We start from the raw sequence: 18,547 nt of genomic DNA, 5'->3' as shown, positions 1-18,547 counted from the left end.
TATCTGTCTGTCTTGTACCAGCATCACGCGTCCCTCTCATTGCCCTCCACCCTCAGTTTGCTCAGTCAGCTTCAGCCAGGGCCCTGTTCGCAGTGTGTCTGAAATTAAAGTAACTTTGTTCTTTCCTTTACAAGAGTGGAGATTCAGTTGTTTTAGGAATGCATGACCCCAGGGACAGACCTGTCTGGGATAGAGCAAAAGAAAGAGACAGAGGCCCCAAAGCTGGGGTTGGTGGTCTGGATCCCCAGTGGAGTGCGTGCAGCCCTGGAAGAGGGGCATTCATTGCAGAGTTGCATACCACTGGACAAGTAGGCGGGCTTAGCCAGTCTGGGTAGCAATAGTCTCCAGGGTTGGGGAGGCATCTTCAGGCTAGAGTGGACATTTGCAGACATTGTCAACACTTGGTCCCAAGAAAAGCTTGCCATCCTTCGGAGTCTGAGCTGTGAGGTCGTTGACATGGTTCACTTAGTACTTCGCTCACTCAGAGCGCCCTCTGCTCCCTGCGGGGTGTGTCTGGTTATAAATCTTCTCAGGCCTCTGGGCAGCTGCGGTCATTAGCGTGGATGCTTTAGTCTTTGAGGTGATGCTTTAGCATCTAAAGCCAAAGCTTGGAAGTGTCCTGGCCCCCACCCTCCTTCCAGGAACTCCTTCACAGTCACTGTTCACTGTGAGTAACAGAAAGACATGCCCGTGTTGTTGGTTTTGTCTCTTGTGGCAGCTGCAGGGTCAGAGCTCGGAGCTTAGCGGGGTTTTAAGGTATCCTCTTATGTGGAGTCCACGCCTGTAATAACTCAGTAGGGCTGATCTCATGCTGCGGTCATTACCGGTGTGAACAAGTAGAATGCAGCTCTCGGGTGGCTGGCATGGCCAGCTTATGGACAAGAGGGCTCCATTCTTCCCCACAAGGCAGGTAGCTTCCTGACAGCCTCTTCCTGAAGAGAGCTGTGGATGCTGATTCTCTTTCTCAGAAGAAAATCACAAGACAAGGGATGTAAAATCAGACCTCAACTTTTGGAAGGGAGCACAGCAAAGTATTTGTAGACAGACTTTGGGGTAAGGACATAGCACACACAGCATATGTGTGGATGCCAGAGAACAAGCTGCAGGACTCACTGCTCCCTTAGTTCCCTGTGAGTTTCAGGGATGGAGCCCAGGTCATCAGACTTGACAGCAAGCACCTGTACCCACTGAACTGTATTCTGGCTCTGTAAACACAATTTTAAATGCTCCTTATTTTGTGTACCATGGTAGAGGTTTGGGTAGTTTCCTTAGCCACACCCCATTAGTGTATATTTTATTCTCCTAAGTAGTTTGGCAGTGATCTTACATATACATCATTAGCAGCTTGAGCTGGGATCTAGATTCCTAGATGTAGGATTTGGGGGGTCAGTAGTGTTGTTAGATTCTAAGGACCTTAAGGAATAACAACAACAACAACAACAAAAACCTGAATATGTCCAGACCTCTGTGTGACAGTACAGCTCTTAGGAAAAGGGTTTGAATATTTTAAGAAACTGGTTACACTGAACGCAAAGAGCAAATGTCAGAAATGCAGTTACGTCAAATTGAAAGCACTGAGAGCAGCGTTATGTGGTGTAGAAACCCTGCCAAGTGAAATAGTGTAAAGAAGCGCTCAGTTTAGAGCAGAAGCAGGCAAGGGGCACTTGCGCCTTGGGGGCTCCTTTGCTGATAGACCTTCTTAGTTGGGGTTGCATCTGCTGTGATGAACCCCATGAGGAAACAGCTTGGGGAGGAAAGGGTTTGTGTGGTTTGTACACTGCAGCCCATCACTGAAGGAAGTCTGGACAGGAATTCAAACCCGAGGCAGTAGCTGATGCCATGGAGGGGGTGCTGGTTACTGGATTGCTCGTCATGGCTCGCTCAGCCTGCTTTCTTACAAACTAGAACCAAAACCAGCCCAGGAATGGCCCTACCCACAGTGGGCTGGGCCCTCCCCCGTCAATCACTGGTTAAGAAAATGCCCTACAGGCTTGCCTACAGCCCATCTTTTGAAAGCATAATTGATGTTCCCTCCTCTCAGATGACTAGCTTGTGTCATTGACATAGAACTATCTACTACATAGACTTATGAGAACACGTGTTTCTGTGTTTCTGTTGTTGGCACCTTTTTGTATGTTTCAATACTGGTAAGTGGGGAGGGAGATAAGTGTCCATGTGTGTCTGCCAATACTGCCTGCCTGTAGCGCTTTGGGGACTGTCAAGTGGTGTAGGAGGCTCTTCTGTTCATGTGTTGCTTTCATTCGCTAATGAATAAAGAAACTGCTTTGGGCCTGATAGGGCAGAACTTAGGCAGGCGGAGAGGACAGGACTGAATGCTGGGAAGAAGGGCAGAGTGAAAGAGAAACCATGGAGACGCCATGGACAGACAAGCCGAATCTTTCCTGGTAGGCCACGAACTTGTGGTGATATACAGATTGATAGAAATGGGTTAAGTCAAGATGTGAGAATTAGCCAATAAGAGGCTAGAGATAATGGGCCAAGCAGTGTTTTAATTTCTGTGTAGTTATTCCAGGTGTAAGCTAGCCGGGACAAACAAGGGGCCCCCTCCTGTAACTGTCCAGGGAAACCGATATCTGAGCAAGCATTTGGCATGGCAGAGTGGAATCAGGTGGCTCTCGCTGCCGAACTAGGCATTGAGATGGCAGCGCTGCAGTATGGGCCCTGTTGTTTGCCCTGCTCCGAGTCCCTGACAGAGACCACACCAGAAAGCCTGAGGACCACCTGGCATGGCGTCTGGCTCACACAGGCTGCTGCTGTCTGAAATCCAGTGTTTCTAGAAAACATTAAGCACAAGTGTATTTTAGTGCCTCTAGGTTTCATTTTTCCTTTGTCTTTCAGGGAAAATATTGGGCATTAAGTATTAAACTTTCTAATACCAGCATCAGCCTGGGTGGCTTATAACCCATACTTCACAAGGCTGAGGCAGAAGAATTGCCAAGAGTCCAAGGCTACCCTGGACATAGTTTTTCAGTTCAGTCTTGACTACAGAGTGAGGTTCCTATCTTTAAAACAGCAATTATTAACATCAGTATTGGGCATGGGAACCACAACTCAGCCTCGGCTACACAGCAAGTTCCGGGCCAACGTTAACTACATAGCAAGACCCTGTCACAAAAAAAAAAAAAAAAAAAACTTGGTACATTTCCATAGTGAACTGAAATCATTTGCCAGGATGCTCCAGTGTGCAGTTGTTGCCCCCAGGGGCTTTGCTGGCATTTGAACAGATGCTGTTTTGCTGACTGCCACTCTCTCTGTTGTGGTGCTCTGAGCTTGTTGATAGCCACATTCTTTCGTGGCAGCTGCGTATTGTGCACGCCTGTTCTGTGTTTAGGCCGTAACCGAGTGGCAGCACCATCTGCCCTAGGAAATTGCCAGTGCAGCTTGAATACTGTTGTCCTAGGCATAACTTCCTCCTCTTCAGAGATAGTGCAGACACACGGGTATGAGAGAGGTCACTGTCAGTGCCCTGTGTGGGCTCCCTGATGGAGACAAGTGTTTCTTAAATGTTTGGTGCCTACCTAGCTGAAATTGATACTTGAAGTAATTCTGAACATGTTTGTGCTGTAATTTTTTTCAACCTTTTTTCTTTTTATGTGAACTGGTCTTTTGCCTGCATGTATTTCTGTATGAGGGTGTTGGAACCCCTGAAACTGGAGTTACAGTTTTGAGCTACCATGTGGGTGCTGGGAATTAAACCCAGGTCCTCTGAAAGAACAGTCAGTGCTCTTAGCCACTCTACAGCCATCTCTACAGCCCCCTCAACCTAAATTTTATCATTCCAGCCAGTAGCATGTTAAAGGTTACCATGGGCAATGGGATACCTCCTCGCCCATTCTGGCCAAGGCTTTGTGACTGTGTGGCATTGCTGTGACTAACTTCATGTCATGGCTTCCATACTTGTGACCTCTGTGTGGCTTTGTTTAATCTGTAAATGGGGCTAACATCTGCCTCAGGAACTTAGGGGAATTACAGGTGTTTATAAATGTGGGACAGTCTTTGGCATAGAATGTGAGCTAGGTCTTCACCAGGGAACACTGGGCCAGAGCTTTGCCAGCTCAATGAAAGATACTGGCCTTTCAGGAAGGAGGGCTCCGTTGCGCCAGCAGCGAGACGCTCTCTGTGGTCAAACACAGGTTCCCCGAGAGCACACAGCAGTCCCAGTAGCACTTCTCAGGGCCAGAGCAACGGGAACAGGGTGGGTCTTGAGTCACACTTATATACAGTGTGCATATTTATGCCAGTTTCTATGGAAGACTCTTTCCCATTGCCTCAGAGTATGTTTTTTAATTTTGTACAGAAAGAAACTTGGATTCAGCTTGTAAAATGAAAAATAGAAACTCCTTAAAACATACTCCCAGCATTAGAATGAAATGCCTAAAAAAAAGGGAGACACCATATCCTGCCTAGCTGATCTAGAAAAGCCATTGCCAGCATGGTAGAAAAACATTATCTAGTTATATTTGTATGTGTGTGTGTGCGTGTGTGTTGGGTACATGCACCCTCATGCTGATGCCAAGAAACATTAATTTCTAAAGTAATAATAATAGAATACAATTAAGAACTATAAAGATTAAACCAGACATTTGATTTTTTTTTAAAAAAAAGAAAGGAGATAGAAGTGCCCAGGAAGGAGCGAAAGGCTAGCCTACCCTAGCCTGACTTGTTTCTTGTCTGTCAAGTCCAGAGCGAGCCCACTGCTGTAGGCGCCTCTGTACCAGTGGGGCCTCTAAGCATCATGTGTATAGTGTGAAGTGACAATTACACTCTCAGAGAGCAGCGGCTGAGGCCTGATCCGCTGTGTCAGGTGGTGTAAGAGATCAGAATGGGCCAGGTGTGGCGGGGGCACACCTTTAATCCCAGCTCTCAGCCGGGTGTGGTGGGCACACCTTTAATTGGGAGGCAGAGGCAGGCGGATCTCCCAGTTATTCCAGGACAGCCAGGGCTACACAGAGAAGGGAGGGGAGAGAGGCCTGGAGGACAGTAATGCCAGTCTCGCACCCTTCTTCTCACTGACTTCACCTTCTGTAACTACCTGACTCTCTAACTGTGGGTGTGGTGTGGTTGTGCAATGGAATGGGCAGTGTTGACAAAGGGACCTGGCTGAATGAGTCTTCTGGGCAGGGCAGCCAGACCACTGAATTTCCCATCCAGCCCTGTGGGAAGGAGTGGCTCTCCTGCAGACGGAATTCCTCAGCATACTAGAAAGGTTTAGATGAAACAAACACCCTGTTTATCCGAGTTGGATCCCTAAGACATTTGACATCCTTGTTATGGTGGGCCTCTTAAAAGGCCCAGTTTTCACCTACACCCATTTTTGGCACATATTTGTCTAGAGGGTTTTTTTTTTTTTGTCAGATTTTCAGTTTTCTGTTCTCACTGCCAAGTAATTTGAGTTTAGAAGGATTTCTAGAATGAGCCTGTAGACTCGCTGTAAGGAAAAAAAAACCTTTGGCTTGTGTCTGGGCTTGCCTGCAACTTCTTGGCAGGGTAAGGGCATGCTGAAGATTGGTTCTTTTTTTTTTAATTCTAAGAACTCAACATTTTAATTTTATTCAAGTTTTCAAACTACAAACAGTGCTTATAATCAGCTCCTCAAAATAACACTTGGGCACTGGACGTTCTGGTTGTGCTGGGAACAGCGCCATGTTTTTAGCTAGTGTGATAGATGGAAGACTACTACACATTAAAATAATTGAGTTTTGGATAGGCAGAATTAACATAGTAAAAATGGCAATCTTACCAAAACAATCTACAGATTCAACGCAATGCCCATCAAAATCCCAGCAAAATTCTTCAAAGACCTCGAAAGAATGGTATTCAACTTCATGTGGAAAAGCAAAAAACCCAGGATAGCCAAAACAATCCCGTACAATAAAAGAACTTCAGGAGGCATCACAATCCCTGACTTCAAACACTACTATAGAGCTACTATACTGAAAACAGCCTGGTACTGGCGTAGGAACAGATAGGAGGACCAATGGAACCGCATAGAAGACCTGGATAAAATCCACATCTTTGAACACCTGATTTTTTACAAAGAAGCAAAAAATATCAAATAGAAAAAGAAAGCATATTTCACAAATGGTGCTGGCATAACTGGATATCAATATGTAGAAAAATGAAAATAGACCCATATCTATCACCATGCACAAAACTCAAGTCCAAATGGATCAAAGACCTCCACATAAAGCCAGCCACACTGGACCTTATAGAAGAGAAAGTGGGAAGTACACTTGAACGCATTGGCACTGGAGACCACTTCCTAAATATAACCCGAGTAGCACAGACACTGAGAAAAACAATTAATAAATGGGACTTCCTGAAACTGAAAAGTTCTGTAAAGCAAAGGACAAGGTCAATAAGACAAAAAGACAGCCTATAGAATGGGAAAAGATCTTCACTAACCCCACATCAGACAGAGGTCTGATCTCCAAAATACACAAAAACCTCAAGAAATTGGTCATCATAATCCAATTTAAAAAATGGAGTACAGACCTAAACAGAGAACTCTCAACAGAGGAATCTAAAATGGCTGAGAGACACATCCTTAGTCATCAGAGAAATGCAAATAAAAATAACTCTGAGATTTCATCTTACACCTGTAAAAATGGCCAAGATCAAAAACACTGATGACAACTTATGCTGGAGAGGTTGTGGGGGGAAAGGGAATACTTCTGCATTGCTGGTGGGACTGCAAGCTGGGACAAACCCTTTGGATGTCAGTGTGGTGATTTCTCAGAAAATTTGGAAACAACCTTCCTCAAGACCCAGTAATACCACGTTGGGGTATATATCCAAAGGATGCTCAATCATACCACAAGGACGTGTGCTCAACTATGTTCAATAGCAGCTTTGTTTGTCATAGCCAGAACCTGGAAACAACCTAAATGCGCCTCCACCGAAGAATGGATAAGGAAAATGTGGTATATTTACACAATGGAGTACTACACAGCAGAAAAAAATAATGACATCTTGAATTTTGGAGCTAGAAAACATTATTTTGAGTGAGGTAACCCACACAGAAAGACAATTATCACATGTACTCACTCATAGGTAGTTTTTAAACATAAAGCAAAGAAAACCAGCCTACAAACCACAATCCCAGACAACAGTGAGGATACTAAGAGACACTTACATAGATTTAATCTACATGGGAAGTAGAAAGTAGAAAAAGACAAGATCTCCTGAGTAAATTGGGAGCATGGAGACCTTGGGGGAGGGCTGAAGGGGGCAGGGAGAGGCAGGGAGGGGAGCAGAGAAAAATGTAGAGCTCAATAAAAATCAGTTTTAAAAATAAAATAATTGAGTTTTTTAAAACTGCATGTGAATTTAAGTGGGCATTTGTTGCCCTGAGGAAAACAAATTGTTCCTCTTCAGTCTTCTGGGACTTGGTTTCTGGGCCCTCGCAGCAGCTACTCTGCATTGAGGCAGCTGGAGCTATCCAGGGTTAGCGTGGGGGGAGACTGCTTCACAGAACATCACTGGCTCTGTCAGACAGTGGCTATTTGCTTCTTCCATGGCTAGAACTTGTCATAGCAGCTAACGGCTACCTTTGGAAATAGGAGACTGGCCATTTGCTTCACGGAGGGAACTTTGCGGGTCAGTTGGTCAGTGTGGTCAGTTATAGGCTTGGTGAGCTAACATTACCTCAGCTAACGCTCCCAGCCCTGGGTTCAGCACTTCACAGGCACAGATGGTGGCTCTCAGAGACATTAATGAGTGTGTGCCCTTCCTCCTTTACACCGCCTCTGCTGAAGGTATATGGGGCCATCACTGGACCGCTTCCTTCCCTTTTCCTGTGATTATGTTCAGTGAAGGCAGAAGACCGTGGATCTCACGTTTTGACTCGGTTCATCTCCCTGTGACCATAGAGATCTGTAGAAGCAATGGGCTGAGAACAGCCACTGGTGCCAGTTGCACAGCTGCAGGGACAGTTTCACTGCCACCAGATGAGGCTCTGAAGCCAAGCACATAGCTCGCTAATACTGCCTAAAGCAGCATTGAGAATGGAGGGAAGATGAGCATGTCACAAGACCGAGATGACTTCCCTGGGCGCTCTGGTAGTCTGCTGGCAGCAGTCAGGAGTCTCTTGGCTATCAGAAGTGTAAGCAGTCTCAGGGCAAAAGTGCCTTCTCTGGGAGTCACAGAGACAAGGGGTGGTCGCCCATCCCACCATGTTTAAAGTGTTAGAAGTGTTAGAGGGAGACAGACCTGCTGGCTGCATCAGGAGGATGCATCAGACAAGGTCTGGTGACCCCAGCCTCATCTTTGGAGTACAGCCCGTGCTTCATGGCTCATTACAGAAGGAGCTGGGGTGGGAGAGAAGAACAGTCTTGGTCAAGATGAGGTCTGGTTGATCTTTGATGGGGGGCGGCGCTCAGAAAAGTTCCTGCTGTCACCCCTGAGAGAATGTCTGGTTCTCATGAGATGATCATGCCTGCTTGGGGTACAACCTTGCCAGGTAACAGCCTCTTTGGGCACAGTCCGCCCTTCTAGGCTCAGCGTTGCTTGTGGGTCCTTTGTCACAGCATTTACAGATGAACCCTTTTCCTGGCATCTGAGATGTCTGTGAACAGAGGCAAATGCAGAATCAGGGAGGAATGAGTTCATGGAGTGACGGGGCCAGTGGCTGGAGTCCTTCTGCAGCACCCTTGTGCTTGTGTGGCAGTCTTCCATCTGTGGAAGATACCACAGTGATTTGCAGCCCACATCAACAACTGAATTCGATAATCTCTGTAAAGACCCTGTATATCAAGGTTGCATCCTGACACTGAGTTTGGACCACGTATGAATTTCTGCCACAACTCAAGCCTTAACATTGAGTGTAGGCAACCCTTTCCTGATGCCACCCCGCCCCCACCCCAGCGCTAGCTCTGATGTCATAGGTGCATAGTGCAGATTACTGAGTAAAAATAGTGGGTGCGGTTTCTGTAGAGTATGATTTCCAAATGCAGAAACTCCACAGCGATTCCACACTGGACCTTAGACTTGCCGGCACAGGCCTGCTCCACGCTTAGACGTGTTCCTCCAGAAGCTGATCCTATTGGCCACCTCTCCTCCCTCTACTTGTTTCCCTTACAGGGTTAGGCCCTGCGGGGCTTACAGGAAAAAGCCAGTCAGCTGCATGATGTTTGTCACCCTCCGGAAGACCCTCCTGTTTCTCTGGGAGGTTCTGACAGATTGTCCTGCTGAGGCCTCCCCTCCTCTGTCAACCTCAGCACCCTGCAGGCTGCCTCATGCCAGGTCTCTTTTTAGGTTCTGTGATTGACTCGTGCAAACCACTGTGCTATCAGTAAAGGTAACATCCTAAATTTTGCTGATATATACATAAAGAAACAAACTAACAAACCATGTGTGGAGCGACCTCTCATCTTGGCCTGTCTCAGAGAGGAAAGTTGCCTGACTTTTCTGATAGTTTCTTTTGAGCCTCCCTGTCTCCCTGTCTTGATGAGGAGTGCCGTTCTCTTCCTTTCTCCCCATGGGTCAGGGTGGGAGCAGATACCTCTCCTAACCTGCCTTTTCAACCTCAGCTTACAGCAGCAGCTCTGGGCCTGTGAGGTCAGACAACCCTTTCACAAGGGTTGCAGATCAAATAGCTTGCATATCAGATATTTACATTACAATTATGAAATAGCAGTGAAATAATTTTTTGTTTGGAGGATCACAGCAACACGAGGAACTTCTTAAAGGGTTGCAGTATTAGGAAGGTTGAGAATCACTGCCTTAGAGACTAGAGGAGAGCAATGGCGCTAAGCTGGGTGGATGACAGAGTGTAAAAGGCCAAACAGTCCTGTAGCGCCCGTGCCACTACAAGACAATATGTGAGCCCGGAACTGAGCTGGAGACTTAAAAACATACAGACAGAGACACGGACATGGGTCATCCTTGATACAAGAATGCCAAACTTAATTGGGCAGCTTATATAGGGATTCTTGGCCATGCCCAGCTCTTGGGGTCTTTCAGCTGCAGACTCATCAGGCTTAGAGCAGCTGCAAGCACAGCTGTTTTGCTCAGTTCACCCCATCAGGCAAAGGGTCTGAAGCAAGCAAAGAAAGTCAAGTGTAACATGGGGGGAGGGGCTGCTCACTGGCTAACTCTCACATCTTGATTAACCCATTTTTCTGATCTGTGTTAGCCATGTGGCTCAGTACCTTTTTCAGTGGGGGCAGATCACATCCTGCTGCTTCAGTGGCCTGGGCAGGAGTGGGAGGAATCAACTTCCTCCTTCCCAGAATTCTCCTGTTCTCATTGTATTATTTCTATTTCCTGTCTGGTTTTCCCGCCTATACTTTCTGCCTGGCCAATCAGTGTTTATTTAAAACATGATTGACAGATTACAGACAATTCTCCCACACCACTTCCCCCCTTTTTAAAAAAAAAAAAGGAAAATATCCATAGTCCATTTTTTGGGAATGTGGGCGTAGTATTCCAGACTACTTCCAGCTGGTTGGGGGTGCTGATAATCTTATGGGTACCTAAAGAAAATTTATGATCAAGTCTTGACTGAAGTATCCTGTGAGTCTTGATCATATCAGGCAGCAGTCTTGAACTTGTTTTGGATGAAGAACTCAGACATCTGGGCCGTCTATTTCTGCCAGAGGTTTCTCAGATGGCCTTCTTGATCAAAGCTGATTTTTCTTAACTCTGAGTAAATCCACAGCCTCTCATTTTCTGTGGAAACAAAAGCAAAATCTCTTCTCCAACGTAACATACCTTTTGACTTCAATTTTGAAGCCAAGGTAATTTCAAAATACCTATCTTGGATTAATTCTGCAGCATTTATAAGCAAATATCTTTTAGCAGCTGTTGCTCCTTCCTCAGCATTCAAACAATTTAAAGAGAGCATAATAGCATACAGTATCAAGATTCTCTGTGTATTTTCCATCTTTACATGGCTTTATTTTAACCTCTGTTTCTTTTATTTTTACTTTTAACTTTTGGCTTTCTGAGACAGGTTCTCTGTATATCTTCGTCCTGGAATTCCCTCTGTAAACCAGGCTATCCTTGAACTCACAGAGATCCATCTGTCTCTGCCTCCCAGGCTACTCTATTTATTTCTTTTTTATTTTTTTTGAGAACTTTAATCTTTAGCCTGTATATATTTTAAACACACTATAAACCATTTAGAGGTTTTCTTCCTCGTTGAATCTCTCTTTACTGTATATCTCTCTTTTTCTGACCACATGGGTCTTTAATTTGCTAAGGAATATGGAGAAGTTTTTTGTCACAACTCTATGGAGGTTCAAGGTCCTTGCCAGGAAGCAAGCTGCAACAGTGTGTAAACAACACTGAAAAGCTCCTAAGGCATTTCAAGATCCTTTCCAGGAAGCAAGCTGTAACATTGTGTCCATAGCTCCATAGTCTGGACCTCCTGCTTGAAAGAGTCAGTTTTCCCTGGCAGGAAGGCCCAGAAAGCCTGCACTTTAAAACAGCACAGCTTTTTTCCTGCTATGGCTGAAAACCAAAATGCTTTACTCTAGTCTTTCCCAAGCTTTCTCAGGTTTTCTGTGGATGCAGTTATTCACTTGGGCGCCATTCTGTAACATGAGCAGGGGCCTGCTTGTTTGGGGGGGTTTTGTCCTGCCCGGTACCCCAAGCTGTTTAGGCCCAAAGAAAAAATCACACATAGGTCTCCATAAATTATAAGCTGATTGGCCCATTAGCTCTAGCCTCTTACTGGCTAACTCTCACATCTTGATAACCCATTTTTCTGATCTATGTTAGCCATGTGGCTCAGTACCTTTTTTCAGTGGGGCAGATCACATCCTGCTGCTTCAGTGGTCTGGGCAGGAGTGGGAGGAATCAACTTTCTTTTTTCCAGAATTCTCCTGTTCTCATTGTATCATTGCTACTTCCTGTCTGGTTTTCCCGCCTATACTTCCTGCCTGGCCAATCAGTGTTTATTTAAAACATGATTGACAGATTACAGACGATGCTCCCACACCAGTCAAGGGGCCAGGAGTCTACAGCTCCCAACAGCAAAGTTTCTCCCTAACAATACCAGCTGGCTGGCCAGCTTGTTGTCCTGACATTGCTGTACACATAATTACTTTGTGAACTGATTTAGGTACTCATCAGTCCCTGAATGTTGAAAAGAGGGAGAACATCAGGCTTTATGTAGTTATCATTTATATAAAATATTTTATTAAATTTATTCACTGTGAGTATACGAACACGCGCATATGCACATGTACACCATAGCACATGTGTGAAGGTGGGGAAAGTTTGAGAGTATTCTCCTCTTGTCATGAGGGTCCCAGGGATCAAACTGAGCTCCTTTACCCACTGAAGCCATCTCCCGAGCATAGTTACCTGTTGTTTTTGTTCTTTGAGACAGGATCTTGCCTTGCAACCCTGGCTGGCTCTAAGCTTGCGACTCCCTGCTTCAGCCTCCTGAGAACTGCTTACCAGGTGTGTCCTCCTTGCCCAGACTGACAGTCATTCACAAAGGAAATGCATAACCTTCAATTATATTTCAGGAGAGGGGAGCTGAGTCACCAGGCATGAACTCTGACCTTAAGGAGAGCATCCTTCCATCCCAGCTCTTATGTCTGAACCTTAATACCCTTTGGAGTATTTTACTAGTTTTAGAAACTTCCAGCCACTTAGTTTTTCCTCATGTTCCTAATGTGTTTCAGCACATTAGACTTTCCGAGCAGGGAACTAATGCTCTCCTGTCCTGTTTTTGCCCATGTGGCTTTACAGGTCTGAAGAGTGGCTGGGAAACAGCGTTGTTGGTTGTTTTATTCTTTAGACACCACTCTGTTAACACCAGGACAAGAAGACTGCCGTTCACTGTTTGGTCACAGTAGAATTCATGCAGCAGTTTAGAATGTGATTGGACAGTCTAGTGTTCAGGACTGAATGGTAAAGGTTGGTTCAAGTGCGGCACCTACAAGACAACAACAACAAAAATCATGAATAACCCTGGGAGAGAACACAGTAGAGGAGCAAGGTTGTGAGCGGCTAGATGCACCCAGGATTTAAGTGTCTGGGTGTGGAGAAGCAATGCTCGTAAAACCAGCCTGTACAGTTAAGCTTGAAATCCTCTAGTCTTCAGAATGGTTGTGGAGGACAGGAGGGTGGTGTGTGGAGTCGTGATGGCTACCACCAGCAGAAGGAATGGCGACCTTGGTGCTGCCAGGGCAAGAAGGTGGGCCCCATTATTAGCTTCTTCGTCTTTGCTGTTTGTGAGGGGAAATGGGCAGCAAGGGAAACCAGTAAGCTTTTCTATCTCCAAGAGATGGAAAGCCAACACAGAAACAAACACCACCATCTTCTGGAGTCAAGGGCTCTTTCCGGGCCCCCACCCCACACGTGTGAGGACTGTCAGCAGCTGCAGAACTGCAGAGTGCTACCCTGTGGACTGCCACTGTAGAAGGGCTTGTCTGCTCACACGGAGGGTTTATGCTCCCTCAAGGGAAATGCCTACTGAATAAGACTTAAAGGAGACATTTTGTGTTGGGAGTTTACCTTAAGGAGGCTGATGTCTCTGTCCCTTTTTCACGCACACAATATTTCATACCAAAAAATATGACCTGGCATGGGCTGAGGCATTGTAGCAAGACCCTGACTCCAAAAACCAAACAAAAAGTATGGTTTAAAAGTTGAAAATATGGGTGGGTGGGGGTGGCACACTCCTTTAATTCCAGCACTTAAGAGGCAGAGGCAGGCAGGTCTCTGAGTTCTAGGCCACCCTGGAGAAAAACAAAAAACCCTAAACTATGATAGAAAGCATGGTATAGCTCTGTGGACGTGGGCCTGGTTTGTTGACAGTTGGTGCTGTTGTTGGTGCAGCTCCCCTGTTGCTGCCCTTGTTAGACTCTGTGTGGGGCCATGGCAAGTGGCAGTGGGTGGGATCTTTTACTCTAGATCTTAGCAAGTTTTCTTCTTGGCTTTTTTTTTTCCAGAAAATACCACCGTGCATATGGCTTCCAACCAGACCAGTAAAGTTAACAACAGCACTTTGAAGCCATTAGTAACTTCAGAACTGCCAAGAAATGTCACAGCTGTTACTGTGAAACCTATTGCTAAAATATCAACACCAGGGGTCTCACCAAACATGACTTCCACTGCCTCAAAGTCTACACCCAAAGCAAGTGCTTCCCCAAAATCAACCCAGACGGCAGCATCCATGATGACCACAGGCCACAACAGTTTAAAGACATCTATAACAAGTACGTATTAAAATTACTTATATTCCTGTGCTTTAAATTAGTTGTTAAATGCCACATTAAAGCAGCATTCCATTCTGCAAAAATACAGAAACTTTTATGTGCCAAATTTTCTCCTGTTCCCACATCCATTTCTTCCTAGAGATCCAGGCTTCAGAACATGCAGTGTTTAAAGTGCGGGCATCTGTTGTGTTTCCTTCTAGTTACAGCGACTGTCCATTCTGACAAGAGCAAAGGATCGAAGTTCGACACCGGCAGCTTTGTTGGAGGAATAGTGTTAACTCTGGGAGTCCTGTCTGTTCTCTACATTGGATGCAAAGTGTATTATTCAAGGAGAGGCATTCGGTATCGAAGCATGTAAGTTTGGCTGTTCTACATAGCTTTCTCATGACCAGGAGCAGAGTCAGACCAGCATCCTCTTGAGAGACCTCTGCTATGCTCGTGTGCAAACATGTGCTCACAAAGGAAAACACATCTGTAAGCATACCAGCGTTTACCACACTCCTTTTGTTGACTTTCACCACGCATCATAAGAAATGGCATACCAGGTTTCACCAACTTAGTCTACATGCCTTGTATATGTCAGTGGTACCAAAGAGGATTTTTGGTTAAAAACATGGTTTTTGCTTTTTATGATAAAAGACATAGACACAGAGGAAATTCTTCTGCTTAATTTTCCTGGTGATAGTAGTTACTTAAGGTACTAACTCCGTAAACCAGGTATGGTGTCCATGGCTTATAATCCTAGCCTTTACAGTTAGCTGACTTCCGAATTTTGCCCTTCATGGGGTAAGTTTTCCCTCGTGTACATGACCAGGTAACGGCATGCCCCCCATGAAAAGTCTCAGGGATTTGACTTTGGGCCTGTTTGGCAATCTTAACCACTGCAATATTCTGGGTATGCACAAAACTTAGAGCTATGCTGAGCAACAATAATTAATTTTGATTGTAGAAATGGAGGTTATTCTAAAGTTAACTTCCTTATAAATAATAATTTTACAGTGATTTAAATTTTCTATATTTTACAGTGATGAACATGATGCCATCATTTAAATTACTCCACTGGCCAAGGAAAGAAGAGAGACTGCAGCCCTATCAAATAGTTTGGTTTAAATTAGCCTGAAATATTATTTTCTTGGAAATAGTATAAGCAAGTCATATATAAAATGAACAATGTGTTCCATGAATATCTGAAAATCCCTTATTATTAAAGGTAAAGGGTGTAGTCTGGGCAGTTCATTGAGTTTGGAGCTAACAGGTAATTTATCCAGTGATTAAGTTTACTTTAGAAAGTCATAGCAAGACAAGTCCTATCCTTCAGAGGATGCCATGACACTGGTTGTCACCGAGGGGCAGGATCCCACAGAATTGCAGAGCCTATTGCAGCGGTGTCTGGTTGGTCACATAACAAACCTAAGTGCCATTCAGTGCTGGGGTGTGTCCTGATTTACACCTTGGGTTCCACAGCTCAGCTAACCAGCAAACCTTAGGAAGCCCCCGCATTTTAGGGTTTCTAGTCAGGGTTGACCTAGCGAGAACTTGCGCTCCGATGCATCCCTCACAGCAGTGTGGAGCCTGGCCTTCACTAACCACCTCTTCTCAGCTCTCCGTCTCTGCTCCTTCCTTTCGGCATGAATTTCAGCATGCTGCCGCACTTGCCATGCTTCTCAACTGCAGCAGGCCTGGCAATCTAGGAGAACAAGTGGACTGCCGCTGTGGGCACCTGTCACACCGCTGGAAACCGCTGTGCATACGCGCTTGTCAATTAAGTTTTAGTGAATGTTTTTCAGGCAATGTAGGGCTGCTCTCCATATTCAGAAATTTTATATGATACCCAAATCAGTGTTTAGAAATCTATATTGGCAGCAAAATGCTGTTTGGTAAACCAGGGATCATGACCCCTACCCCGCCCCAGGTCAATAAACCTACAGGGTGGAGATGCTGTATTTTTTACACTATCAACTAACTCAGTTTTGAGAAAATTACTTTTTTATACTAAGCTGTATTTTGGAGTAAATTCCAACTTCCTTATCCCCAGGCCCATTCCTTGCCCTGGAAAGGGAGCTACATCTGGTTCCCCCAGCAGCTACATCTGGTCCCCCAGCAGCTACATCTGGTCCCCAGCAGCAGCATCTCTGCATTGAGTTCTATAGTTTATTCCAAGTCAAACTCAGGGTCAAGTTTAACAGAGGAGGTGTTTAGTGTCAAAATACTAATATAATATTTCTATTGCAGAGGGCCAGAATAAATTACAGGAATTTCTGAAAGTGTAGCAATAAGCCAAAAATGTCCTAATGAGTGCTCACCTGTTACAGCTAAAAATCTAAGCGTAACTTTTGTAATCTGCTGCTGGTTTTCAAAAAACTAAAACTACCAGGAAATTTTTATATAAATTAGAATCATTTCTACTTGCTGTATATAAGGGCCAACCAATGTGGTAAAACATTGACTCCTCAAATCTACATTAATCCAGAGAGAAAGGAGGAAATGTTAAGAAATGGGGCACGGGCTTAGGCTGGTCTCAAGTGTGGTCTGACGGGAAATTGGTGCTTTCCTTTCTTCAGGATGAGGTTGAAGATGCTGTAGAGGTGAGGGTCTTGTTTGTTTGCTGCGTCCCTGGTACTGCAGTCCCAGCTGATGAGCTCCTTGAAGATTTGTTTCTTTAGCACTTAGAAGACAGAACCACTTTCTTACAGTGCTGTCTTAGAAACTTTAGAAGCCTGCCCTACTTTCCTCTGATTTGGGGATTAAAAAGTAAAGTTACATTTTTTTTTTTAAATTTGTTACTTTCAAATACCAGGACTTTTATTGAAGGGATTTCTTTTTAATCTGCCAAAATGGAGCCCATTTCCTAGGCATAAGTCTGTCTTCCGAGACCGGCTTCAGCAAACGCTCACCCTTCCTGGCTTCCCTAGAGAGTATGTTAGGATAAAACAGTCCTAGATAGTCATTGTACACAAGGCAAGGCTACTCTGGCTTTAAATTTTACTTCGGAAATTCTATGAAAGGGATAATTCTAAGGTAGAGAAATTAGAGTTGGTAACATATTTTATGATGCCATAATTTTGTATCTTCTGGGGAACATTTGCAAACTCTTGTTACTGTTTGTCTATAATGACCAGTTTTGGTATCTCCTTGTTACTAAGATCTATTTTTAGAATAAAATCTGTTCTCCATTCAAAGTTTTTAGTGTTTGGTTGAATGTGTCCAGAAGCTCCTGTTTTATTTATCCAGTATAGAATCCTGTTGCATGCACAGCAAAGGCTGCTTTACATCGGAGCCGGGCCTTGGATGGTTTATCTCACAGCAGAAATGTCCTTTCCCTGACACAGGCTTTTAAAGTTTGCAGTGGGGTCTCTCATTTCTTCTGTCTTCTTGGGTTCGGTTTCTTTTGCACAGATTAGCAACCATCCATTTCCGCCAGAGGCTGCCACCCCACAAACACATCACTCACCACACGGCAGGCCCTTCCTTAGTCCTGAATCAGAGATGCCGTCTCTCCCGACCCTGCACAAACTCGGAACACTGCAGACTTAAGTTCTGAGGTTGCACCATACCTTCCTATGCGTCCATCGTGGGAGACATCCCAGATCAAGCTTGTTTGCACGTGGACCCTCAAGCCACGCCTACATTTAAATAACAGCTTGGCTCCAGGCCTGGACGTCCAACCAACATCAGTGCTTAAAAGGCCTTGTCTCTGGGCCCCCAGCACCACAGTGTAATGTACCTATTTATTAATACTGGCTCCTGCGGTCACCATAGAGAACGCAGACCTCACGTTCACCCTGCAGCCACTGTAGCCATGTGCATGCTACAAAACCCTGAGCTACTCAACAGCACAGAGCTCTGGGGACCCTGCGGTCTCTGCCAAATCTGCCTCAGCTGCCAGCTGTCCCTCAGTTGTGCCTTTTCATCCACAAGTGTGAGTGCTCTGTCCCAAAGCCATCCTAAAAGTGACAGTGCCTCTGACGGCACAGAAACCAACAAGAAATATGAAGTCAAGCAGACATGGATACCAGTCAGCCGCTTCCAGGAGCTCGGGATCTCCAAACTACTAATATGCAATAATTCAGGGTAATCATTTTAAGGGAGAGTAACCATCGGAAGATAACAAATACAGTTCAACATAATCACACACATGACAGTGGAGATTGAAGCACGGTGAGGTGTTAAGTCTACATACCTGTAAGGAAACAGCTTGATACTCGGCCTATAAAGAATGTTTCTTGCCTATGTGTGGTGGAGGGGTGTTTATCCATGATTGGTTGGCTACTTGCTTTTGCGTTCATCCATGGTGGGGCAGAGTATTATGGGAAGAGATATCAAGATAACAGAGGAAGCTGTTTCTGTGG

General features: G+C 45.1%; 1 protein-coding gene across 1 annotated transcript in view; it reads left to right on the top strand.

The window, feature by feature from the left end:
• Nucleotides 1-17,377, top strand: part of Tmem123 (transmembrane protein 123) — a 73,925-nt gene extending 56,548 nt beyond the window's left edge. The window contains exons 4-6 of the mRNA XM_075967650.1: nucleotides 13,932-14,198; nucleotides 14,399-14,552; nucleotides 15,224-17,377. Coding sequence (XP_075823765.1) covers nucleotides 13,932-14,198; nucleotides 14,399-14,552; nucleotides 15,224-15,248 — 446 coding nt within the window. The 3' untranslated portion in view covers nucleotides 15,249-17,377. The remainder of the gene's footprint in view (nucleotides 1-13,931; nucleotides 14,199-14,398; nucleotides 14,553-15,223) is intronic.
• Nucleotides 17,378-18,547: the final 1,170 nt, after the last annotated feature.

Source organism: Microtus pennsylvanicus, chromosome 3 (genome assembly GCF_037038515.1).
Source record: "Microtus pennsylvanicus isolate mMicPen1 chromosome 3, mMicPen1.hap1, whole genome shotgun sequence".
Classification (NCBI taxonomy): domain Eukaryota; kingdom Metazoa; phylum Chordata; class Mammalia; order Rodentia; family Cricetidae; genus Microtus; species Microtus pennsylvanicus.
The sequence above is the reverse complement of the archived record's forward strand: the minus strand, read 5'-3'. Positions and strand labels throughout refer to the sequence as shown.